The 27,172-nt window shown below is 42.1% G+C and overlaps 1 protein-coding gene across 1 annotated transcript; it reads left to right on the forward strand.

Moving 5' to 3' along the window:
• Window positions 1–444: 444 nt before the first annotated feature.
• On the forward strand, window positions 445–25,903 carry LOC103189595 (collagen and calcium-binding EGF domain-containing protein 1-like). Its single transcript, XM_007910046.1, has 10 exons — window positions 445–455; window positions 4,322–4,374; window positions 15,011–15,145; window positions 15,504–15,641; window positions 17,806–17,912; window positions 19,469–19,586; window positions 22,575–22,723; window positions 23,348–23,383; window positions 24,817–24,852; window positions 25,653–25,903. The coding sequence occupies exons 1-10, from the start codon at window positions 445–447 to the stop codon at window positions 25,842–25,844; spliced, it is 975 nt and encodes a 324-aa protein (XP_007908237.1). The 3' UTR covers window positions 25,845–25,903.
• Window positions 25,904–27,172: the final 1,269 nt, after the last annotated feature.

The raw sequence follows: 27,172 nt of genomic DNA on the forward strand, positions 1-27,172 counted from the left end.
AGGATGGAGTATATACACACACACTGACATACTATAAAACTATTAAAGGTTCTTCAACAATGAACACAGCAAGAAGAAACCACTGTGTGCTACCATGCTTTGAAGTAGAATAGAGGTTGATTATACAGCACATTAGAGGACTGATATTGAACAAGATCCTTGAACGTTGGATCTGTCCCAGGAACAAAGGTCTCCTCTTGCAGGGTCAGAAGCTTGAACTTTGGCAGAAACCCAAGTGGGCATTTAGTTCCACTGGCTTAATTCTGAGAAGCCCACCAAGTGGTGAAGAGAATGAGAATGTCATGCTGGTTTAATGGGAAAGAGAGCATTCCTCTGGTGCTTAAATTCTGTTACCTGGTCACAGGAATAAAAATGTAATGAACCTTGAGGTTAAGCTGCATATATTTGATGTTTGTTTTATGATCATCAGGTGTAGTGTAGAAAATGATCAGAAGGTAAGTGAATCCATACCTTCACAGTATTGTGAAGGAAGATTTGTTGTATGTTGTATCTCTAATTGAACTGGGGGTAGGGGGTATTCTTCTGTCTTCCCAAAGTTTCTGTCAATTGGGGTGGTGATGAAGAATTACCCCGGATCCTAATTAGGATGAAACATTTGAAAAATACAAAGTACACCACAAATATAAAAATTACCAAAGGACATTGGAAATGTTCAACAGTAATAATAATAATCCTTGCATTTGATATAGAGCCTTATCACATTGTTGAGCCATATGAAAGCGCTTCACAGAATATATTGTAAAGTGGATTGACTGTATTTTGTGGGTGAAACGCAGCAGCCAATTGCACACAGCAGCGTCCCGCAAACATTTGTGGATTGACTGAGCAATCGACTAACAACCGGATTTCTACTTATTGCTAGGTAGACAGAGGCATGGGGAGTGAGGAAACTTGCCTAAGGTTTCCCAAAGCCTGGGAATTGAACCTGGGTCCTCTAGCTTGCAAGAGCGCTCTAACCAAGACGCAACAGCACACTGTAAAGCAGAGAACACACCCAGGAGTATAAAGCAGATTAAAAGGCACTTGTGGAGTTGTAAATCACTGGAGGGAAAACACGACTACACACAATTGGCTAGGATGTGATACACATCCAAGACATCCGCAGCACAAGGCACTACTACAAATAATAATGGCAGTAATGACTCAAGGGCATCAGATGGGTCATGGGTCAGATGGGAGTCGGATCAGTGAATATGATAGTGATTTTTCATCAGTGCTTTAATGCTGCTGTCTGAACTCCATCTGCAGAATTTATGAGTCAGGTAAGAGTTCCTTGCATCTAGGAGCCCAGAGTGAGCTCACTGTTTCCCTACCAACAGACAGCTGGCTGACAGTAAAAGTTAATTGGTCAACACCGTAGTTTGGATCAGCAAACTCAGTCCACCCTCTATTGTGTGAGGAGCAATTACCTTCTTAAACCTTTCTTTGTCTCCATTTCCCAGGAAATAGCAGGGTTTATTGGATGAAGCAAAAAGCCTATAGAAAAGGCAAGAGGATTAAAGGGAGAATAAAGGACAATTTGAAGTGGTTCTGATTTGGTCATTTCATCTCAAGGTTCGTAAACAACAGGATCAAAGGTCGAGTGGTATCTGTAAGTTAAAATAAAATTGGGAAGAATTAATATTATGAATCAAATGTACCTTTTAAAAATCTCCTCTCCGATTCTTCTCTTGATCATACTGAAATAAAACAGACATTGCCCACTTCTGAGACCTTACAATTTGTCATGTGTGAGAGTGTGAGCCCAATCTTACTGTAGGAAACCCAATTTGGGGGGAAGTGGGGGTGGGGGTTTGTGGGCGGAAAGGAGATCTCAAAGATATCTGATCATGCCCTCACTGAACCACATGCACTTTCCGGCAGAGGTTATTGTATATATAAAGCATCATTCCCACCTGGACTGCATTCAATTCAGAGTGACTTCCAGCATCAGCCTGGCTCATGTCTCTTCCATTGAGGCCAAATGTGGCTTAGTGGTTAAGAGTACTTGCCTTGCAAGCTGGGAGATCTGGGTTTGATTCCCAGCAAGGCGAAGTTTTTTTTTACTCCACATGCCTCTGTTTACTTAACAGTAAGTAGGAACCCGGTTGTTAGTCGATTGGAGGATCGCTTTTCCGGGGGTAATAATTCCTTAAAAAACAATAAATTGGTCACTTCAATCCACGACCGTTTGTGGGACACTGCTATGCGCAATTAGTTGCTGCATTTTGCCCACAAAATATACAGATAATTTACAGAATATTCTGCGAAGCGCTTTGAGACTTCTTGAAGACGTGATAAGATGCTATATCAAATGCAACGATTATTATTATTAAATCTGTGGCCACCTCTACAGACCTGACTGTGAATGGCTATCTCAACAGATCAAGAATCAAACCCGGGAACCTCTTCATCTAATGGACAGTGAATTTACCAAATGAACCACAAAGGGAGTTGTATGAGTGTCAGCCTGGCTCAATTGGTAGCATTCTTGCCTGATGGGCCACTTTCTGGGTTCAAGTCAAATACTTTGTGCTCATAGTCTCGGCTGACACTCTTATACAGTACTTGAGGACTGCTGCCTTATTAGAAATGCTGTTGGTCTCCTTATTCTAATGAATAATTGCCTACAAAATATACATTCACTACACTTTACAGAATATCCTGTGAAACGCTTTGAGACGTGCGCTAGGCGTGAAAAGCAGTATATCAAATGCTTTCCATTATTTCATATCATTATTATTAACATCCATGACACTATTTTACATGCTAGCTTCTCTCATCTTTAAAGATATCATACTTCGTAGGAGACACACTCACACACACACACACAAGATAACTAGGGAAATCTGTCACTAAACTGGTTCTATAGTATTCCAGGGTTGACCAGCATTTGAACCCATTCCCGAGTAATCCATAAACTAAAGGAGGCATGAATTTCAAATTTACAGCTTTGCCATCAGAAGAATGGAAACCAACTTAATTTCAGCAAGTTATATCCAGTTTCTAGAGGAAACTGGAAGAGGAAAACTGGGTGGAACAGTGGAACAGTGCTTTAGCACACTATCCTTTCACCTCTGAGTTTGACTTCAGTCCAGACTGATGGCAAATTTCCTTTCTTTAATGGCTATAGAGTCTTAAGTGAAATGTGTTTGGGAAGCCTCACCCAGTTCCTAGTAACGGGTGTGAACCCAGAGCACAATGCAAAATTGATTACACTTTTCACTGAGATGTCCCACAGGATGACTGTTGTTGAAATGTCACACTACAGACATTCTGAATTGAATGCAGGACAGAGGGGAGTGAGGCTTTGTCAGAGGTGCTGTTCTTTGGATGATACGTTTTGTCCACAAATATAGTCAATTCACTTTACAGTATATCCTGTGAAGTGCTTTGAGATGTCTAGAAGATGTGAAAAGTGCCAAATCAAATGCAAGGATTATTATTATTATTAAATGAGGTCCCGTATTTATATTCAAATGTATCTAAAAGATAATAGAGATGTTTCTCCTGGTGTCCCAGCCACCAATTCTCCAGTAAATTGGCCAGTTTATTTGAGTGGCTGTTCGTGAGACATTGCAGTGCATACAATTGCTGCCACATTTAATAATAATAATCCTTGCATTTGATGCAGTGCCTTATCGCGTCTTCGAGATGACTCAAAGCACTTCACAGAATATACTGTAGAGTGAATTTTTTGTGGGCGAAATAATTTACCTACAGATATACAAAGACGACATTTGTCTGCAAAGCTCTTTGAGACACTTCAGTGTTTTACATCAGTGTTACAGGCCTGCATTAGGAAGGTCACTATAAAAAGATTTCTTAACTTGCAAGAGGCCAGCTGACTGGGAGAAACCAGCTTCAGGGAATGGGAAGCCTGGAATCAGATGCCTTGTAAGGGAGATGCTAGTTAGGAATCAGTTTGAAAAGAATTATGAATTTTCCGTTAGTGTGTTCCTCGTGCTAATTAAGACAAGGAACACATTGAGGAATACTAGAAATTTTGCCCCAGTGTCTTAAAAATTTAGGTTTATGCTGCGTTTTGGAAAACACTTAAATTCAGTGTTTATTTGGAAGTCGTTTTTTTCACCGTTTTTTTTTAAAAAGGTATCAAAACCATATCCTTAACACTTAAAACAAAGAATATTCTGTACTTTTAATATTGATTCAGTGCAGAAACAAAGAGTGTTGTGTGACCGGTACATCAGATTTTGGAATAGTATCTCCATGAAGTTCTAGCAATGTCCAGGAGAATTATGGACTCGTTTTGCATTCTCTCATCCTAATACTGTATTTGTGTTTGCTTTTCTATACTCAGGAAGAAATGTTGCAAGGGTTTCAGATTTGTGTTTGGCCAGTGTATACCTGAAGGTAAGCTGAACATGCTTTATCACTTGCAAAAAATTAACTGAATGAGTGAGCTAGTTTCTTTTCAGATTATTCTTATTTCATTATATTATTTTTATTAGATTATTTTGCCCAACAAAATACATAGTCAATTCACTCGACAGTATATTCTGTGAAACGCTTTGAGACGTCTCAACAATGTGATAAAACGCTATATCAAATGCAAGGATTATTATTATAATAATTTTCAAAGTTTCTCTTTTGTTTTCCCCAAATCTCGCTCTTTACATTTAAGTATGTTTCTCTTAAACTGCCCAGTTGTTGCTGGTCTGAGATCAGCTTATCCAGCACAGACCAGCAATTGAATCTGGTTCCCTCCAGATATGTGTGCAGGTTTACTCAAGCCAATTACTTTATCAACTGAGCCATCACTCTGTCAGGTTCCAGATTTGTTTGTGATCTACAGGCTGCTGAAATCAAGATTACTGAGCATAGAAATATCCATCCACTTCATACAAAGTTACTGATTAAAGATTCAAGTTAATGACAAACTGTATCCTGTATAATAATAATGCAGTTTGCCCTTCAGTACTGGAATGGACTTTCAAACTGGACTGTAAACTCGCCTCCCATTGTGGGGCTTGAAACCACAACTTTTTGGCCTGGAGGCGAGATTGCTATCATTGAATCAAATTGACACCTACTAACATTGATGTCTGTACTCAGTATCATACACCAGCATTTATCTAATTCTTTATTGTTCTGAGCTACTCAGCTGCATAAATTAATGATTTTTTTGCTATGCTCGGTACAGACAGCAGTTAGTTTAATACTGGATTTATACTGTTGGAATGAATAAATCTTGCTCCCAGTGAGACAGCTGGTGTATGTTTCTCACTCTGAAATTGCACTTGGTACCTCTGTGCAATTAATCACAAGTACAGAGCTCACTAACTGATGCCAAAAACTAGTTTGTTTAAGTGACAAGTGTGCAACCAGCTTTTCAATGATATAGTAATAATAATCCTTAAATTCAATATAATGCCTTTCACATCAGGAGGATGTCCTAAAACACTTCACAGGGATATACAGTAGTGTAAAGTGAAGTGAAGGTGGTTTGGGGGTGAAATATTAAACCTTAAGGATGATTCAGTGGATCACCTGAGATCTTTTAAATAATTTTTTTTTAAAAAATTTAACAATTTCTTTTAAAAGTCATGTAGTAAAAAACAGCTTTGCATTGTATTTCAAACAGTTTTTCCATTTCCGATTGAAATGTAGCCAATATGTAATTGCAAGACAATAGGAGTTAATTATGATAGTTCATTAGAACACTTTGATGATTTGCTTATATTGGGAATTCTAATTAACTGTGACAGTGCAGAATAATGAGGATTCCAGTATCTCCCTGTGAATCCACAGTGCAACAAAGTAGAAAAATAGGAACATGTTAGAAATAGGTGGAAGAGAAGGAAGGATGACAAACGGTACCAAAAGGAACTGAAATCAAAGCCAACAAAATTACAGCATGTGTGCCTTGTGCATTTGATGTGGTTCTGGTTCAGTTGCAAACTGTCATGTGGATTTATCCAAGTGTGCCCAAGCTTTTTCGTTACACATCATTAGCTGTGTGTGGCTGAACCGAAATGTATTGCACTTGGAAGAATACATTTCCTTACGAAAGTAATGCCTCCTTGCCTCACTATGCTTTATGCATCATTACCTAAGAAAATGTAGTACATTTCTCTCTCCTCTGAACTCAGCATTTCCTTGCACAAATGGGATAAAATCCAGAACAGCAAAAGCCCTTGTTTTAGAGAAATCTTTTTTTCCGCTGAACTCTACCATTCTATGAGGAGTTTGCATATATCAAGAGCAAGAATCTTATGTATTCCATACACGTGGTTTAACAAAATCAAAAACAGTGAATTCAAGGTCAGATCGATCTTGACAGGGTAATCTTGACAGTATTCCTGATGTCAATGTAAGGGGCTGTTTACTCCACCATTCTCATACAACAAATTGCATTTTATATAATGTCAGGAGGACGTCCCAAGGCGCTGCACAATGAGGGGTTTGCACCTGAGCTGCATGTTGGGATCAGAAAGAGGTGGAGGGAAGATGACCGAATAGTCGAACAGAAAGGTTTTGAGATGGATTACAAATATATATTTATACTGGTTACAGTGCAGTAAAAGTTGTTATTACAATCTTACAGTTAACTTTGCAAAGCTTACATTTATAAAGCATCTTTCAAACAAGATGAGCATCTCACAGAGATGGGGGGAGAGGAAGAGGATTTTACGAGTGTTGACCAAAGGCACATTAAAAATATGCATCAGAGATGTTTTGAAGTTAGGATGAGAAAGAGCAACATGAAGACATTTGGGAAGAGAGTTCCAGAGAGTGAGGGACAATGTGATCCACAATGAACAGTGGACCAGAATCGGATGAGCAGAAAGACATAGGTCAGACATAGGTCTGACAGAGATTGTATCAGAACTTTCCAGCTACCGCCCCATCTCTAACCTCCTATTCCTCTCCAATGTCCTGGAATGAGTCGTTGTGTCCCAGCTCCGCTCCTTTCTCTCTCGCCATTCCCTCTTTGAACCCCTCCAATCCGGCTTCCACGCTGCCCACAGCACGGAAACAGCCCTGGTCAAAGTCACTAATGACATTCTGAACATCTGTGATCAGGGCTCACTCTGCCTCATCCTCCTCGATCTCTCTGCCGCCTTCAATACTGTTGACCACTCCATCCTCATACACCGCCTCTCCGCTTTACTCAATCTTCGCGGACCTGCCCTTGCCTGGTTCGATTCCTATCTCTCTCACCGTCTCCACTTCATTGTCTCTAATAGTTTCTCCTCCAGCCCCCGCACTGTCACATCTGGGGTCCCCCAGATGTCCTGGCTCTGTCCTTGGCCCTCTCCTCTTTAATATACACATGCTCCCCCTTGGTGACATCATCCGCAGACATGGGGTCAACTTCCACATGTATGCAGATCACATTCAACTCTATCTTTCTGCCTCCACTCTCAACTCCAGGACCACTGCTGTCCTGTCAGACTGCCTGTTGGACATCAAGTCCTGGATGAGGGCAAATTTCCTACAGTTGAATGTGAACAAGACTGAGGCCCTCCTGCTTGGCTCGTGCCAGCACCTCAGCACCTCAGGCTCTGGCAGCATCAACCTCCATGGTTGCACACTACAACTCACCAAGCCAGTCAGGAGCCTCGGTGTCTTGTTCAACCCTCAACTGTCTTTTCTCCCCCACATTCAAACCATATCCCGCTCTGCCTTCCCTCACCTCCGTAACATCGCCCGACTCCACCACTACCTCACCCCCTCAGGCCGCTGAAAACCTTGTTCGTGCCTTCATCACCTCCAGGTTCGACTATGCAAATCCCTGCTTGTCGGCCAGATAATCCAGAACTCTGCAACCCGTGTCCTTTCCCGCACCAAACTCCGTGACCTCATCTCCCCCGACTCCACTGGCTTCCTATCCTTCAGAGGATCCAGTTCAAGATCCTGGTCCTCACATACAAAGCCCTCCATGGCCTCGCCCCACCCGACCTCTGCGACCTCCTAATCCCCTACCAACCCGCCCATTCCCTCTGCTCAGCCGGCTCTGGCCTGCTCCACGTCCCCCTGACCCACCCGCCCCACCATTGGCGGGAGAGCCTTCAGCCACTCTGTCCCCAACCTCTGGAATTCCATCTCCCAGTCACTCCACCTCGCCCCCTCCTTAGCCTCCTTCGAGTCCCGCCTCAAGACCCTCCTCTTCGACCATACCTTCAGCCACCCCCGTTCCCCTCCCCAACCCGGGTCTGAAATGCTGTACTCTGTCCAACATCTTGGAAGGCGCTATACAAATGTAATCTTGTTGTTGTTGAAGGGATTTAAACATCAATCTTCAAATTGATTCACTAAGGTAGTATGAAAAGTCTAATATATAACTATATATTAATTATTCTGTAGCTCAGTGGTTAGAGCACTCACCTCACGAGCGAGAGACCTGGGTTCAATTCTCGGCGGGACGAAACATTGTGCAAGTTTTGTTACTCCACATGCCTCTGATTACTTAGCAGTAAGTAAGAACCCTGTTGTCAGTCGATTGGCAGATCGTTTTTCTGGGGGGTAAGAATTCCTTAAAAAAAAATTGGTCACCCAATCCACGACTGTTTGTGAGACACTGCTGTGTGCAATTGGCTGCCAAGTTTCGCCCACACAATATACTTTTCAGTACTTTTCAATACACAATTCACTTTACAGTATAGTCTGTGAAGCGCTTTGAGAAGTCTGAAAGACGTGATGAGGTGCCATATCAAATGCAATGATTATTATAATTATTATAATCCTTGCATTTGATACAATGTCTTATTATGTCATTGAGACGTTTCAAAGCACTTCACAGTGGTGTGACTGTGTGTATTTTGTGGGTTTTGGTGTTAATGGGCCTGCAGAGCCCAGTGTAGGGGCTACCGAGCTATATTTTACTGTAATAATCGCTTTGATTTTGGAAAGAATATTTTCTTGGGAATTACTTTTGGCAGTCTAAGCATGAAGGAAAACATCTGCTAATGGGCAGGTTTTAAATATTTACAGTATTTGTTCTGGCTTTGTGTCTTGCAAAAGGCAAAGCAGGATCACATTTGCTTTCAAAGAATTGATTCAAAGTTTCCTTCATGGGCTAAGGAGACACTTGTTTTGATATGTGAGGATATCCAAATGAATATCATTACTGTACATTACTGAGATGGAACTTGTGACATGGCTTGTAACATAATTTTCCATATTCAGTGCATGTGTTGGAAAAACAATCCTTCATCTTTGAATAATATTAGAAAACTTGACAGGTGCAGAACTGATTGTGATCTGCCAGTTAGTACTGTAATGTGTGCAGTTAACAAAGTGTTAGGCATTACAGGTCTTCCTTTTTCTGGCAGATAAAGCATAGAAAACAGTGGGAAGAGTGAGGTGATGCAAAAACTGAGCCAGCGCTCTGAGGTCATATGAATTCAAATAGCGGAAAACTTCACAATAGCTTTTGTTTGTTTTTCATGAAATGGTCCTCAAACATCCAAGAGCTTTGTGGCAGTTGGTGCGTTACTGCAGATACAATTCTTTCAATTAAAAACTTTGTTTAAATTGTCATATATTACCCGTCCAACCAATAAAGTGTTATTTTGATGTGCACTGTTCTTGTTTATGTCCCTATTGTTTCTGTAGATGTATTGAAAAATGAAAAACTAATATCTTTTTAAAAAGGCACCATCTACTGTCACCACAGAGAACTGTTAGACTACTGCATTGCTGTCTGCCTTTAGACCACTGGGTGACACTGCTCACTACTGTTACAGCACTTGGATAATTTTCAGAGGCTCCAAATGCATCACCATCTTAGCCTAAAACCATTGTTTTTAGAGATGGGAGAGAATTTTAGAGACTTGAGAGTAAACTTAAGAATTTTCCAAAAATTCTGCACAATGTTAATTTGAAGACAATGATTTTTAAGGCTAAGGATATTTCAGCCTTCAGCCATGTTCACAAGATTAGTTAGGATGAAGAAGGCCCTTCAGCCCATCTGATCTCATCCGTTGTGCTCATGTGCTCCTCACAACCACAGCAACACACTAAACACCACTGCTGTTGCATAAACACTGAAAGAATAAATATATCCATGTTGTAAGGGAACACAGTATCACAGCTTATTGTATCTCAACTGCTCTAAATAATCCTTTCCACAACAATAACAACTTGCACTTATATAGCACCCCTCCACACAGGGTAGCGTCTCAGAGCGCGTAACAGTTGCTCCGAGCCGGGGGTGGGTGGGGTGGAGGTGGCCGGAAGCACGGTGGAAGAGGAAGATTTTCAGGCAGGACTTGAAAGAAGGGGGAGAGGGGGCAAGGCAGAGGGATTGAGGGAGAGTGTTCCGGAGTTTCGGGGCATAGTGGCTGAAAGCACGACCTCCGATAGTGGAGCGGAGGGTGCGAGGGATGAACAGGAGGCTGGTGCCAGTCGAGCAGAGGTGGTGGATTGGTGGATTGGGGAGTGAGGAGGTTGGAGAGGTAGGGAGGTGCAAGGGAGTGTGAGGATCTTGAAGTTCAGTGATGGGGAGCCAGTGGAACCTGGCAAGAACTGGTGAGATGTGGGTACGGAGTTTATACCGGGTAAGTATGTGGGAGGCATCAATTTCAACTGGTCAGAAATTAAACAATTTACTTAAAGTTAATTATGTTTTGCTTTCATCTACTTTTAAAAAACATATTTTTCCTTTTCCAACTTTCTCCCCTTTTCTGGAAGCAGTGATTCATGCTGGAGTATTGTTCCTTGAAGTTGGCTGCCTTCTGGTACATTGCCTAAGAGCCCATCCTTCACTTTTGGACCTAACAGTGACAGGGAAGTGGGAATAGAATTGATAGCTCGAGTGGGGAGAGTGGGGGGTGTGGGGGAAGAGAAGCTAGCATAGGCACAGTGATAATGGGAAAAAAGGAGAATGGGTTCAGAGGAGATAGCTCAACAACCACAACAACAAGTTGCATTAGTATAGTGCCCTTCATGTGGTGTAGCATCCCGTAGAGCTCGAGTGGGATGTGTTTGTGTGGGGTGTGGAGCAGGAAATTAGAAAAATTACAGCTGAGCCCAATCCTGTCCTCACTTGATGTTCACAATGGTATAACTTAAAATAGACATTGATGAATGAAAACATTAACTGATTTTTCCTTCCTAACCCCAGGGTACTGTGTCAAACTAAAAGTATCATCCAGCAGCCCTGATCACATTGGGATCAACTAACTTAGCACAGAGTAAGCATCCAAATGGAGTTCATTGAAATTAGCTCTTGCCAACCTGTGCCTAATACTCTCTGGAAAGAGGTGAGAAGGGTGCGTTCCTCCACTGAGAGAGTCTGTGCCACCCTCAGTCTGATTTCGATACTCTTAAGAATGGGGATGGGTTTCCACATGGGTCAGACACCCAGCTGCCTTGTAAAATTGCCACTAGGTCTTTTCTGGATTTCAGGCTCAACTTCAGACTAACCGAGTAACCAGACAGTCATCCCCTCAAACATACAGATTTTGTACTTCAGCAAATGCTCTGGTCAAGGGGAGATAGAACCAGCTTCAGAGTTCTTGGGTTTCCTTTCTGAAGCACAGATAACATGGAGGAAAGAAAGCATTCAATTTGGAAACAATGCAGCCCAGTGTGCCATGTAGATCAGAAAGGCTCGAGGTTCCATCCCCAAAGTGTGAATCTGGTAGGGTTGTGAAGTTTAACAGATTTATTGCTATGAACATATAAGTACTTTGCACTGTCCTTTTTCAGTCCTACGAACACATATGTACACGATAAAGCCATCCTAACAGTTTCATGCCTGATTGTCAAGTAATATTGTTGAATGTCACTTATAAAATATAATACAAAATTACATTTGCATACCACCTTTCATGTTGGGAGGACGTCCCAAGGCAATGAGGCATTTGGACCCGAGCTGGGGGGTCGGAATCGAGGAGGGTGGAGGGCAGGAAGGGGAAGAAGGCCGAAGGCTCGATCGAAGAGGAGGGTTTTGAGAAGAGCCTTGAAGGAGTCAAGGGAGGGAGTGAGGCGAAGGGAATGTGGGATGAAGTTCCCTAGGATGGGGGCAGAAAGGCTGAAGGCCCAACCGCTGATGGCGGGGCGGGCTGGGCAGGGCTATGTGGAGCAGACCAGAACTTGCTGAGCGGAGGGAGCAGACAAGTTGATACAGGATCAATGGAGGGCCACGGAGGGCCTTGAAGGTGAGGATGAGGATTTTTGAACTCTATCCTCTGGGGGATGGGGAGCCAGGTAGAAAGGACAGTTGAGGGTCAAACAAGATGCCAAGGTTCCGGACCGGCTTAGTAAGGTGGAGTGTGCATTCTTGGACGGTGATGCTGTCAATTCCTGGGGTGTGGAAGCGCTGACGGGAGCCATTCAAGAGGGCCTTGGTCTTGTTGACATTCAACTGTAGAAAGTTAGCTCTCATCAAGAACTCGATGTCTGACAGACAATCTGTCAGGACAGCAGTGGTCCTAGAGACGAGGGTGGAGGCAGAGAGATAGAGTTGGATATCATCCAACTTATGCAGCAAATCAACAGCAAACCCCCAAATAGGCCCAATCATGAAGAGAGGCTTTTTAAAAGCTTTTGCTATCAGTGATTTACTTTAGCACAGTGCGTGAGTTAATATTGATTAGCGATATAGATTTGAGGCCTGGTTGGAAATCCACATCTCAGGGCAATACAATGCAGAGACATTGTAGCTGTGGGTGTAAAATTTTCCCAGTTCTGAAAGATAAGAGCAATATGAAAGATAAAGAACAATAAAATGAAGGAAAGGTCTAAAGGTAACTGTGGTTTGTTTGAGAATGCTTATTCATTATCAATCGGCTCTTTCAAAGGTGTCTCTGCCCACACGCATATGCGCTGATTGAATGATCTGGAAGAGAGATTCAAAACAATAATAATAATCCTTGCATTTGACATAGCTCCTTATCACGTCCTTGAGAGTCTCAAAACGCTTCACAGAATATACTGTAGAGTGGATTTACTGTATATTTTGTGGGCAGATAATTGCGCACAGCGATGTGCCACAAATAAAGTATAACTGTGAAGTACTCTGAGACTCTACCCCACGTGAAGAGTGCTATATAAATGCAAGTTGTTGTGGTCAAAGCACTTTGAGCTGACCTCCCGATGTGAAAAGCGCTCCAGCAAAACAAGGGGAATGCCGACTTAAAATTACAGCCAAATCGGCAAGAAGTGGGATAGGAAAATATTTCGTCCAAAACTGAAAGAGTGGGATCTGTGCAAACAGGACTGACATATTTTAATGCATAAAAAAGTGAATGAAAACAGTTGTTGGTTTGGGTGGTTCTTCCACTTTGCAGCCGTGCACTTGAAACATTCCACTGAGCTGTATTTTGCCCAAAGGCACTGCAGTGTGTGAAACTCTGGTCTTGCCAATCATACAATTATCCTGTTGCATAATATGTTAAGCTGACACACTTTAAACTCAGTTGACTTGCTGTTTTTTTTTCCCCTCTTCCTGTTTAGTTTGCATGGCATGAAACACAATTCCAGGAGTTGTCTCTGCCATCTGCACATTTTATCTTAACAAAATCTAAACAAGTTCGTGGCTATGCTTTGCGTGAGGATTTGTCTCACACCTCTGTAGTTGCATGTTTGAGCCATGGGAGTGGTCGAAACTGTTGCCCTATGTATGTCTGGGTGAATTCCTGATCACTACAATGTGCACATTTGACTCCCCTCTTGGAACCCAATGTCAATCCCACTCTTAATTGACTCTAGGATTCCCCTAGTGGTAGTTTGCCAAATGCTTGCTGAATTCAGTCTTACCTTTGAAGCCAGTTTTCCGCAATTCTTAAAAGAACACGCAGAAAAACAGCTTCAAAATTAATGCTGTTAATTTGCCAAATTTGCTTGGAAATGCTATGTTAATGCAGTAACTCTTAGACCCTTCGGGTCGACACTTGGCTCATTTATGAAACGGCTTGGTGCTGTAATAATCCTTGCAGATCTTAGAATTTGGGGTGGCGCCTGTAACTTTGAGAACGCCTCACAATGCTTTGCAAAGTTTCTGTGGAGTGTAGTGACTGTGTAATGATTAGTTAGTAGGGTTAGTATTCTGGAAGGATGTGTTTGAAAAGTTTGAGACTTTTGCATGCTGACCTCTTTTGCGATCTCGTGATCAGTTGGAGAAGGGGAGGAAAATCTGGACAAGGAAGGGAGGGGCAATGTCGTTTGTCACATACCTCAAGTCAATTTTCTTGCCAATTGACCAATGAGTATCATTGGCAGTACCTGTGTTGAAGGATGTCTGGTGGATTAACCCAGTTTGGGATTAAGCAGGGCGGTATGGATGCAAGTTGATTTTGGCAAGAGGGGAACAAATAATGGAACCCTTTCCAAGTTATAGAAATAATTGCACAACACAGATTGCAAATCTCACCAGTTCATGTTTACAACAAGTGTTGGCCTGACTCAGTTGACACAAACTCTGGGTCTGAGATTTGGGGTTCAAACCCTGACATTGGGTCTCTGAGCTCATAGTCCATCCATGGCTTTGGAGGAGATGTTAAATTAAGGTCCTCTCTGCCTGTTCAGGTGTATATTAAAAGATTCCTTGATCTGTTCAAATAGACAAAAGAGCCAAGAAATCTCAAGGTAAAATTGATGATTCACACCATTGCTAGGCATGCAATTAGCTGTGTGAAAATTGGCTTCTGCATTCACTTACAAATGCAGTCACCATGCTTCACAGCAAGTGTTTTGAATTGTTAAACGTTAGACACTATATGAAATGCAAGGATTATTATCAATGGCTCATTTCATGTATTTGAAACCTCTAGGCTTGAATAGCTTTGCCAGTGATTGCAGTTGCAATGCTGTCCGCAGTGGCTTGCTTCTAAGTGTTGTGAGAGCAAGATAAATGTCATCAACAAACATGAGAATTTACTGACTGATTACACATCCCATATTGTTGTTCACCATAACATATACAAGAAATTGTAAACTTGTTCCTTATGATGATGGTGCTTGCTGACGTTCCATTTATCAGGGACCAAAGCAATCGTCACCTGCTAAATCTTTAACTGTGTATTTTCTTCACCTCTAGATACTGATGTCTGTGCTGAATCGAGATGTGAACAGCAATGTACTGATAACTTTGGGCGGGTCGTATGCACATGCTATCCCGGCTATCGTTTTGACAGACAACGTCACAGGAATCATCAGTCACCCTATTGTTTAGGTGAGATCCCTAATTGTAGGAATTATCAACAACAACAAATTACATTTGTATAGCACCTTTCACGTTGGGAGGATGTCCCAAGGCGCTGAAACCTTAGGAAGTCCTCCCGATGTGAGACACAGCAACTGTGTCTGCAGAAATACACAGGGTTCACTGATCAGTGTCTCAATATTAGTGATAGTAATTTTGCCCCCTTACACCCACAATACTGTATTGAGCCACAATGTACAACATAGGAATAGAAAGTCACTAAATAGCTTTGGTGGTAGTGAATATAGAATCTTCTTATTTTTCTTCCATTCCAGTATCTTTCCTGTTCTGTAGATCAGTAAAAAGTAGCCACTGCTGTTCTCTGCAGATATAGATGAGTGTTCAGCAAGCCACGGGCACCTTTGTGATCACAAATGTATTAACACACTCGGAAGCTACAAGTGTGAGTGCCAAGAAGAGTTTTACTTGGATGTGGATGGAAAATCCTGCCTCAAAGCTATTAATAGTAAGTAGAAACCTTCTTTTCACGATCTACATCCAATTTGAACTGCACTGCACATGTTGGAAATGGTGGAGCAAGAATGTATGTTGTTTCAAATAATAATTATCATTCAGTTATTAAATACATGCCAATGACAGGATTTCTTTTCTAGGAGAGAATCATGTCATGTAATTCTATGTCATTCAGCTTGTGACGTGCCTTGCGATGTCCTCTCAATGTAGAAGGCATAGCTAATAGGTTTTGCTTCAACCCAAATCTTTGGTAAAGCATTCCATGTCCTAATAATCACGTGTAAAGAAACATCTCCTAACTAACCTCTCAAACGTCTATATTCTAGGGAAAATAACTTCTCTCATCTCCGTTTATAAGTAAAACCTTCCATCTTTAGTATCATCATGGTGTATCTTCTCTTGTACCTCCTCATTTGTGGGCAAAACGCTCACAAAATATACAGTCAATTCACCTTACAGTATTTTGTGGTATAATCCTCTAACCCATGGCCTTATCAATAATTTGTACATTATAATTATTGCAAATTCAATCCAAACTTGGGAAAATTCTTAAACTGATGTATGACCGACTGATATAATTGCCTCACATTTCTGAGCCTGAATTCCTAGATATGATCACAAGAGATTTTCACCTGATTAAGGCCCTTCGGCTATTTGATCTGATTCTTTTAGAATACCAGTACTAAACAGTCATAAAAACCCATTTTGTTTGGCAGCTTGGGTCTTTATTGACAAGCATGGAGGGAAAATAAAGAGAAAAGGAAATAGATTAAAAGACAAGAAAAAAAGAAAAAAGGAGATGATTATCCAGCACACTACCTAAGCTATGCAAAGTACCTAACAAGTCACACTACACACCATTATTTTCACCACTAAACTAAATAAACTGGCTGCTCTGGGTGGAAATTCCTTAGTTCGGAAATTGTTCAAATCTTTCGGGATCATTTTGAATTTGTTCCCTATTCAGAATAGGGTACAATGTGATAGTAGTAACAACAACAACTTGCATTTATATAGTGCCCTTCATGTAAGATAATGTCTGTGAGGGCTTTGAAGTGATGAGGTTGGACACTGAGCAGGTGAGTGAGAAGAGAGAAGAGGGATGGAAGACGTGACCACAGATGTGGTCAAAGAGGTAGGTTTCAAAGCGTCACTTAAAGACAACTGGAGAGAAGTTTAAAAATCAAACATCAATTTATCTCATGCGTAATGATCAAATACCCATGAATGATAATTATCAGTTGTCATAGTTAATTTACTGATTTATTGACCAGCACAGATTCACCTTAGTCTAAATAAACGATGTCACAAGTTTGCCAGACATTGCAAACATCATATATCAAAAGAGACCATTTGGCGCAGTCTAGAACAATGTTGTGGCTCCACAATGAGAGTATGTTTATAGACATCTCACCCAATATATCAAAAAAAACTCCCCTATGTTTCATATCATGCATCCTTCCCACAGGAGAGAACATTCCTACATCAAATCCATTCTAAGGGATTCGCAGTGAGCGTGTGGTATTCATTAGCCACCCTCTATCCTTCCATGAAACTTTGTCTGTCACAAAAAGCTTCTATGCAGGGAAGGAGTTTGGTTCAACATACTGTAATTGCTTACCTAGTGACTCCCCAACTTTAGCTAGGCTTCCCCAAAAAATCTAGCTGAGGTTGGGAACTAACCATACAGATAATTATGTAGAGGAGCTTTTATCGTGTTACCAATGTATTGTATACTGTACCATATTATACCTTAGTTTTCACAGGCATACATCTGCCTAAACACGCTTCCTTGTTCCTGCATCTACAGTGTGTTGAAATTTAGACTCATTTCCTTGTCTCCAGTTCTAACTCATTCTTTCTTTGGACATCAAGAATGAACTGTTTGCTACCAGTCTATAATTTCTCCTGGAATCTAACAGCTATTAAAATGCAATCTTGGGCTCCTGTAACCACTATTTTTCTTTTGGCTTGTTTTTTCTCCTACGTTTTCCAATCATGGTCGGTTCCTCAATTGAAAATTTTTTTTAAACCATTTTTTGGCATTGTTACTAGCTTGTCTGCGGATTAAAGGTTCACGTGTTGCACGAACAGTACCAGATCAGAGTCCAGGCTGATTCACTGATGAAGATATTCACTGTTTTGCCTTCTTTCAGACAGCAGTCAGATCAAATCTGAACATCTGATGAGTGCTGGCACCTGTTCAGTCACGTGTGAAGAATTTATAGACATGAAGCAGACCCTGGCACAGCTTAAACAGAAGGTAAAAACACAATCCTTATTCCAATATGCCTATCCTGCTCTTAATCTTTGTAGTGAAACATTAATATTACCAAGGACTCCTTTCACATATGTTGTACTGGACTAGGAAAGACCACCGCATTTGGTCAAAGGAAGCAAAACATTCACTCCTCGATCTCTAATATCCTCAATCAATTCAAATTCTTTCCATTCAAGGCTAAAATATTAACTTTAATAATGTACACCTTAAACAATAGGTGTTCGCTTTAAAACCAAGGGTGTTGCTGTGCTTTTTCGAGGGTGGTGGTGGTGGTTGGGGAAGTCCCACAATTGTTAATTGTACTCTCAAACGCATAATAAGCTTACGAACCTAAGAATATACTGAGACCTGGAAAGTAATTCATATTTAGGGATCCATCACATAACAATCCCGGACACTAGAAATCTCATCCTGGCTGGGGTCAGGACACTGGATTTATTTGAAAAGCAGCTTAGTGCTTTAATGAGGCAGTAGGGCTGGTGTTCTAAAAGGATGAATTCCCAAGAACCGATCTTGTGATTGGCTGCCAACATGTCCAAGTATCACGTGAATAATGGATCTCTTGGGTGAGGTATTGCCTGGCGCCTGAGTAGCTGAATCCATTAGGAAGGAAAACAGGAGTTAAGAACATTGCCTCCAGGAGGGGAGGCGGGGAGGGGAAAGAGGAGGGATTTTTTTTTCTTAAAAAAACACAGCGCATCCGAATCATAGTGTGACTTTTATTGCATTACATAACATGAGGTAGTTATGGTCAGATTAGCTCTAACCTATCATTAGTCACTGAATCAGCTTTGTCTCACAGGCATACTCCATTCTTATGAATGGCTATTTGTTACTATGCTTATTCCAAACTGATTTGTGGCGTTCTGAAGCACTACAGTTTGAAAGCAGGTCTATCGAGAACGGCAGTCCGTAAAAAATGTGTATGAAATAGTTTTTAATTGAGTCAGGATATAGTGTGTTATAATAATAGTAATCTTAGGGTTAATGCATTTGACACAACTTGCTTCTAACTTCCTGACAAAGCCAGAGGCTACATACATGAATTAATGTGCTGTGTTACATTTGGTGCCAAAACAATTTAATTTGGTATTAAAAGGGCCCCGTCTTTATGACTAAAAGTGGTCCCATTACCACAACATTGTTGATTACACTCCAAATGATGATGGCATTGATAAGTGGGAAAATGTCACAATGCTGCAAGTAGGCAATGCTCTTCTGAATATAACGCTGGGACCTGCACTCCAGTACATAGGAAAGAAAGGAACCAATGCCTTTAAAAGAGGCGTCAGGGAGAATATTAAGACAACGCTGGGCTGAGGAAATTATAGGCATTTTGAGTTAAACATGTCTAATGATAATAATCCTTGCATTTGATGCATGTCTCAAAGGGCTTCACATGATTTACTATTGAGTGTAGTGACTGTGTATTCTACAGGGAAACAAACCTGCTTTGAATGTGGGAAACAAAAGATTAATAGAGCATGTTTTACAATGTGAAGTATTTCTCAACTGATGAATACTATTTCTTTCTCCAGCTTTTGCTGGCAAACCTAGATAATTCCAGTGAAAAAATACTGTTGGCTGGAAAGTGCACAGACTCTTTACAGTGCCCTCTGAATACACCTGGGCACCCTGGTACGCCCGGCCCACCTGGTAAGCTCGAACACCACCAACAACAAATTACATTACATGTGTATAGCACCTTTCATGTTGGGAGACTGTCCCCAAAGCGCTGAACAGTCAACGATTTGCACCAGACCTGGGGGTTGGGATCAGTGGGGGTGGAGGGCAGTGAAGGTAGGTAGGGGTAGGAGGGTGACCGAAAGCACTGCCGAAGAGGAAGGTGGCTTAGATGCTCACTTTAAGGTAAGGAGGCCTGAAATTGCACATTGCCTTGAAATGTATTGTGCAAAATTTGGTAAATTTCTGAAATTCAGCCTTGATTTGAAAACTGGCTTTCTGTAGTTTTTAAAAGGTTGTTATCAAAAGGTGGGGCCCTGAAGCTCAGTGGTTAAAGCACTTGCTTTGTAAGCGAGAGACCCGGGTTCGATTCCCAGCAGGGTGAAACCTTGGGCAAGTTTCCTTTCTCCACACGCCTGATAATAATCCTTCAAGAAAAAAAATAATAAATTGGTCATTTCAATCCACAACTGTTTGTGGGATACTGGTGTGCGCAATTGGCTGGCGCATTTCGCCCACAAATATACCGTCTATTCACTTTACAGCCTTTTCTGTGAAGCGCTTTGAGACGTCTAGAAGATATGAAAAGCGCTATATCAAATGCAAGGATTATTATTATTATCAGTGAATGTTAGCAGGTTATTAAACTAGTGTGAACATCTAACTTTCTCCAACTGAACGTTAGCAAGACCGAGGCTCTCCTGATTGGCTTGTGCCAGCGCCTCCGCACCTCGGGCGCTGGCAGCATCAGCCTCCACAGCTGCACACTCAACTTCGCGAAGCCAGTCAGGAACCTGGGTATCTTGTTTGACTCTAAACTGTCCTTTCTCCTCCACATCAGCGCCATGACCGGCACTGCCTACCACCACCTCCGCAACATTGCCAGATTCTGCCACTTTCTCACCCCTCAGGCTGCCGAAACCCTCACCCACTCATTCATCACATCAAGGCTCGATTATGGAAACTCCCTCCTCATCGGCCTTCCCAACTCTTCCCTTCACAAACTGCAGATCATCCAAAACTCTGCAGCTTGTGTACCAGGCTCCGTGACCCCATCACTTGCCCGACTCCACTGGCTCCCCATCCCTCGGAGGATCATATTCAAGATTCTCATCCTCACTTTCAAGGCTATCCGTGGCTTTGCTGACTCCCTGCTAACCTGCCCCTCCCTCCTTTCAGCGTACTCCGGCCTGCTCCATCTCTCCCGCCCGACCTACCATCGATGGCTGGGCTCTCAGCCTCTGCCCCCACACTCTGGAACTCCATTCCACAGTCCCTTCACCTCGCTTCCTCCCTTGCCTCCTTCAAGGCCGGACTCAAGACCCTCCTCTTCGATAGTCGCCCTCCCACCTCTCTGTCTTCCCTCACCCCTATCCCACCCCTCCCCCATGCTTGGGTCCTGACCCCTGACTGTCCAGCACCTTGAGACATTCTCCCGACGTGAAAGGCACTCTATAAATGTAATTTTGTTGTTGTTGTCTTTACCTGACATCCACACACTCGTGCCTGTTTGCAAGGGTGTCACTGGATACCGATGAGGAGTGGGAAGTATGTTTTTTAATCTACTTGTGGCATTTTGAAAGGGAACATTTGACTGTAGAAGTACCCTTGTGAGAAAATAAAGACACTGGTCTAATGATAAGAAATGTTTTAAGAGTCCGAGATAGGGTTTAGGAACACGAGTCAAGTATGAACAGGAAAGCCAGCAAAGTTCCACTGCTCAGTGTTTGAACTTTTTGCCTGTGTTTAGAATTAAGAAAAAGCAATGACTCGTCTACACGCCATTTCAAGAAAAGCCTGGGGGGGGGGACTTTAAAAACAAGTTTTAACTGTTATGATCTCTGATACCAAATCTCTGCTGAGTTTTCATCCAAACATTTATATGGTAGTTCTTTAAAAACAAAGAGATAAGACACTGACTGTGAATTAGAACTGAGGCTTAAGATATTTTACACTGATTGTTCACACTGAGCATAACATCGCCATCAAAGTATGATGTTTAGTGTCTTGCCTTCGATATGGCATGCTTTCGTGACTCTAGTGAACTAATCATTGATTTGTGGCTGAAATCCAATGTAAACTTAAAAAGACAGACTTTGCGTGTTAGCTGTGCCACATATTTTTAGCTCACATCCGCCAATGAACAACTTTCTCCTCTGCTTAAAGTTGTGGAATTGATAAATAAATAAAAGACTTGTGGCCACAGCTACATTTCACCAAAGCAGCGTGCGACGGTAGATCATTGTTAGAAAGCGGTAGCCATGGTCGATAAAATCCCAACCAGCGTGACAATGGGACACAAACCAGTCAGTGCTTCTGCATTCATTGTGCGTACACAAGCAAAGCCGGCTGCCCTTCTGTCTGCTTGCTGGCTCTCCATTGCTAATCAGTGGCTAAGATAACTTCCATGTCACCAGGGTGTTGAAACGTGTGCACACAGCCAGCAGGAAGTCATTTCGGTGGCGACCTGATGACAAGGAAATCAGCCACTGTTTATCAGGGAAGAAGCTGCCCAGCGTTTTGAAACAAGCCAAGAACATCTGAGGTTGTCAAACCGAGGTCCCATCTGCCTGTTTGAGTGGGTATTAAAGATGTTCTCTGACACTATTTAAAAAGAGAAGGGAGTTTCTCCCAGTGTCCCGGCCAATAATCCTTCAGATTGAATTGGTCAATCACTTTGCTGCTGTTTTTTGGTACAATATACCATCACTACACTTAACAGGAACATTAATAATAATATTATTATTAATAAGACATTAATAATAATAATTATTGCATTTGACACAGCGCCTCATCGTGTTTTGAGACGTCTCAAAGCACTTCACGGAATATACTATAAAGTGAATTGCCTGTATTTTGCGGGTGAAATGTCAAATTCTTGACTTTGTAAGTGCTGTATCAAGTGCAAGGATTATATAAAAAAACATTGTCCCAAACATGAATTGTTTTGATTACTTCAAGGTCCGCCCGGACAGTCTGGACATAAAGGCGTCATGGGGCCGATAGGACCTCCAGGGTCTCCTGGTATACAAGGACCCAGAGGTGACATGGGTCCTATGGGACCTGTCCCTGATCTATCCCATACCAAGAGAGGAAGACGAGGTCCTGTGGTAAGTGAATGTCAAAGTAAATGGATGGTATTTGCTCCAAGACTAGAACGTCACCGCTGAGGAATAATCATGAGTTACGTTGGCACGACAAGTTTTAAATATGTTGCTAAAACGCTGTCAAGGAGGCTCTTGATCTGTGTAGCATATTTGTTGCTGCAAACTTAGCACTATTCTGTTCCATCTGATAAGGTTGCAGGTGTATCCCTATCCTGCAAAAAGTAATTTTGTCAGGCAATTCGAAGTAAAAATAAAAATATAACAAGGCATTACAAATCTAAAATTAGACATTGCAGTATTACATTTATTTCAGAGATGAATAGGCACACGGATATGATATAAATTTGATAGCTCTTAACTACACTATAACAACAACATAGTGCCCTCCACGCAGGGTAGTATCTCAGAGCGCTCAATGAATTTACTAGACAGAGTGCAAGGAGCACCATAGCCCTTACACTTTACATTTCAGTCTCCCGTACAATAATGTTACTCACTTTGCGCTGGGTGAATATTACCGTTTATTGTTCTCCCATGATATAAACTTAGCCATTGAACGTTTAAAGCTCTTTAAAGTAAGTGTGATTGATTATCCATTGCAATCAACTATGTCTATTATATTTCCAGGGTGCACCTGGGACACCAGGAAGGAATGGCCAAAAGGTACTAAGTATATCCAACATTTGTGTTCGTGAAATAAGACGATTTGGACCCAATCAAAAAACCTGTGTCTACCACCTTTCGGACTTTCGGGGTGGAATTACTCACTTATACATAACAATACTCGCACAAACTGTCATTTTATTGGTAATGTAACACTCCACCTTGCTAAGCCAGTCCAGAACCTTGGGGTCTTGTTTGACCCTCAATTATCCTTTCTACCCCACATTTGCGCTATGACCCGCTCTGCCTTCCCCCACCTCCGCAACATCGCCCGGCTCTGACACTGTCTCACACCATAGGCTGCTGAAACTCTCATACACGCCTTCATTACATGAAGGCTCGACTATGCAAACTGACTGCTTGTCGTCCTCTCCAACTCCTCCCTCCACAGGCTGCAGATCATCCAGAACTCTGCAGGCCGTGTCCTCTCCCGCACTAGGTTCCGTGACCCTATCACCCCCATCCCCACCCAACTCCACTGGCTTCCCATCACACAGAGGATACAGTTCAAGATCCTGGTCCTCACCTTTAAAGCCTTCCACGGTCCTGCTCCCCTCTACCTCCCAACCCTATCACCCTGTTCGCTCCCGCCGCTCAGCGGGCTCGGCCGCTTCACGTCCCCCACCTTGCTCACCCCACTATTGGCGGGCGGGCCTTCCACCAGTCTGCACCCTCTGGAACTCCATCCTGCAGTCCCTCTGTCTCGCCCCCTCCCTCGCCACCTTCAAGACCTACCTCAAGACCCTCCTCTTCGACCGTGCTTTCAATCTCCCTGCTTCACCCCCTCTCCTCCACCATCCCCCCCACCCGACCGTCAGCTCGTGTCCATAACTCTGTCTGTCCAGCGCCTTGGGACATCCTCCCGATGTGAAAGGGCTTTAACAAATGTAATTTTGTTGTTGTTGTTATGTATGAAATTGAGAAAAAGTGATAGTGAACAAAGGCTGTATGATGATATAACTTGTGGGAGTAAATTATACCAAATCGATAATGCCATGCACTTATACAGCCCTATGTGCTTTGTTAATCACTCAGGTTGACAACAGTATAGCTTGCTCAGTGAGAACAGTTCAGAACTTGGCTAATTCCTCTCCCTGCAGTCACATACCTTGCTTATACTCACACAAGAGTAATGGCCTCGAGGAGAGGAATCAGAGACCATTGAACTGTATCCCAGGACATTACAGGTGCCTTCAGCAGAAAAGGGGAGAAAAAGGAAAGGAATAGGATGAGATCAGATGGGTAAAAAGGCCTTCTTCATCTCAACAAATCTTATGTATGGAATTTATAAAAAAATCTCTGGCAATTTCCTTTAATGGTGGATGCTTCTTTAACCATGCTGTTTTTCCCTCTTTGTGAGTGTATGTTCCTTTCTCCATTGTGTCTAATTTCGGAGACATTGGGTAACTTATGCTATTTTTCTTCTATTTCAGGGGGAGAGGGGGCCGCCAGGTGCCAATGGACTGCCGGTAAGACATTTGTTGAATGTATAAGAATAGAGTGCAAGGCCGTAAGAATCTTTGTATGTGATAGTCTTATCAGATCATCAAAAATGGCAAGCTGTGTTGGTTAGACTCCAGCAGTATCCCCAGTGCACACTCTGGGATCCCTAAGCCTTTGCTCTTGCCAACCTGCGCCTAATACTTTTCGGAATTAAGGAAGCAGAATGCGTCCCTCCAGGGAGAGAGTGCAATGTATATTTGTAGGCAAACACAGCAGTCAGTTTCCACCGCAATGTCTCACAGACAGCCATGAAGTGAATGACCGGTTTTATCCTGGTGATGGTTGGTCAGGACACTGGGAAACGTCCTTGTCTTTTTGAATAGTGCCATGGGATCGACTCATTGAATTAAGTCACTAAGTCACAAGGGGAGCCACTGATGATTATACTATGTGGAGTCCTGTAACTCAGTGGTTAGAGTACTCGCTTTGCAAGCGAGAGACCTGGGTTCGATTCCCGGCACGATGAAACCTTGGGCAAGTTTCCTTACTCCACACGCCTGATAATAATTCTTCAAGAAAAAAAAACAATAATAAATTGGTCACTTCAATCCATGACTGTTTGTGGGACACTGATGTGCGCAATTGGCTGCCACATTTCACCCACAAATATACAGTCAATTCACTTTACAGTCTATTCTGTGAAGCGCTTTGAGACGTCGAAGATGTGAAAAGCGCTATATCAAATCCAAGGATTATTATTATTATTAATATGAATTTAGCTTGTGTATTTTATCACACTCTGTTACATTTGTGTCATTTCTTTCAGGGTCCCCCTGGCTCATTTGACTTTTTGTTGTTAATGATGGCTGATATCAGGAATGACATAATTGAACTACAAGAACGAGTGTTCGGCCACCGACGAGGTATTATCCTAGACACCCTGCCTCTGGATATGCAGGATATGGGATCTGGACAAGACACAGTGGATCCAACACAGTCTGGCAGTCACAGTAGGTGACCAACTGTTCCTAGACTGTTACATAACGCCTAACTGACTGTATATCTCTCTTAGCCCCCCCCCCCCCCCCCCCCACAACCCCCTGTTGTAAATAACAAGAATAATTAAGATCACATCTGTTCAAACTATCCATGTATCGGGCCACAAACTACTTCTCAGAAAAGAATGAATGTACAAGTGCTTTATATGTTTGTGTATCACAACAGGGAAGTTTTGTAAGGTTTTTATAATAGATTTTTCACTCAGATCATCATGAATCCATTTAACATCACATATAGATAATAATAATAGTAATTGCATTTGATAAAGCGCCTTATCACATCTTCTAGACCTCTCAAAATTCTTCACAGAATATACCGTAAAGTGAATTGACTGTATGTTTTGTGGGCGAAACGTAGCAGCCAATTGCGCACAGCAGTGTCCCATGATGGGCTGTAGACACTCCAAAGCAGGGCTGTTGGTATACTAAAATATTAATAAGATAGTGTGTGAATTTCTGCACTTGAAGTATGAAGAGTCTTGTGGAAGAACAGGAAACAGAGCAACATCAATAAAAAGCGATGTGTTGGTTCTAGTTCAGATTTATTGGAATTGGTTGACAAAGTGAAAGAAAATTATGATTTATGTCCCGTGTTACAGAGCCTGGGGAGGAGGTTGTGGTATGATACATTAGAGAAATTACTTGCTACTCTCCTCTTCCCCTGCTCCCTCTCAGGTCTACTGCTGTTTTGGAAGCCTGCGCATACTCAGGTGACTAAGAAATTCAAACAAAACCACAGTTTGAGACATCTGTCTGGCAGACTGGTCTGGATTTGTTCTCTCCACCATTGTGTTTGTGAGGGACATTTACATGAAGTCACTAACCAGCTCATTTCACGGTGTCTGAATTTTTGTGTCGACTGATTTCATTTGCAGATTTACCGACAAATTCCCCCACTTTGTTATTCAAGAGATAGGTTTCCTGTAAACTGCTCCAAAGGAGCAAAAAAAAATGATTTTACCTCGATTCGTCTTAATTTCCCCTTCAGTTAAGGAATATTTAATGTTTTCATTTAAAAAAAACTATGGGATCTAATTTACAGTATTTCTAATGGGATTCCTTTCTCTAGAGACCCACACAGAGGGCACTGCAGAAGTCAATCTTGCAAGTTGAGTTTCTGCAAGTTGTCATGACAAACTTCTGGTTATCAGAATTATTTCACATTTTGAAATCATTTTGCCCACAAAATACAGTCAATCCACTTTATAGTAACCTATAGAATGCTTTGAGATGTTTCAACGACGCGATAAGACGCTAAATCAAATAATCAGGAATTATTTATCATTTG

This window comes from Callorhinchus milii, unplaced genomic scaffold (genome assembly GCF_018977255.1).
Source record: "Callorhinchus milii isolate IMCB2004 unplaced genomic scaffold, IMCB_Cmil_1.0 Scaffold22, whole genome shotgun sequence".
Taxonomy (NCBI): domain Eukaryota; kingdom Metazoa; phylum Chordata; class Chondrichthyes; order Chimaeriformes; family Callorhinchidae; genus Callorhinchus; species Callorhinchus milii.

Bases quoted from the DNA above. Each gene is read 5' to 3' on its own strand.
- LOC103189595 (XM_007910046.1), top strand. The intron at 4,375-15,010 runs GTAAGCTGAACA...CTTCACCTCTAG, and splicing joins TGGCCAGTGTATACCTGAAG to ATACTGATGTCTGTGCTGAA. The intron at 15,146-15,503 runs GTGAGATCCCTA...TGTTCTCTGCAG, and splicing joins TCAGTCACCCTATTGTTTAG to ATATAGATGAGTGTTCAGCA.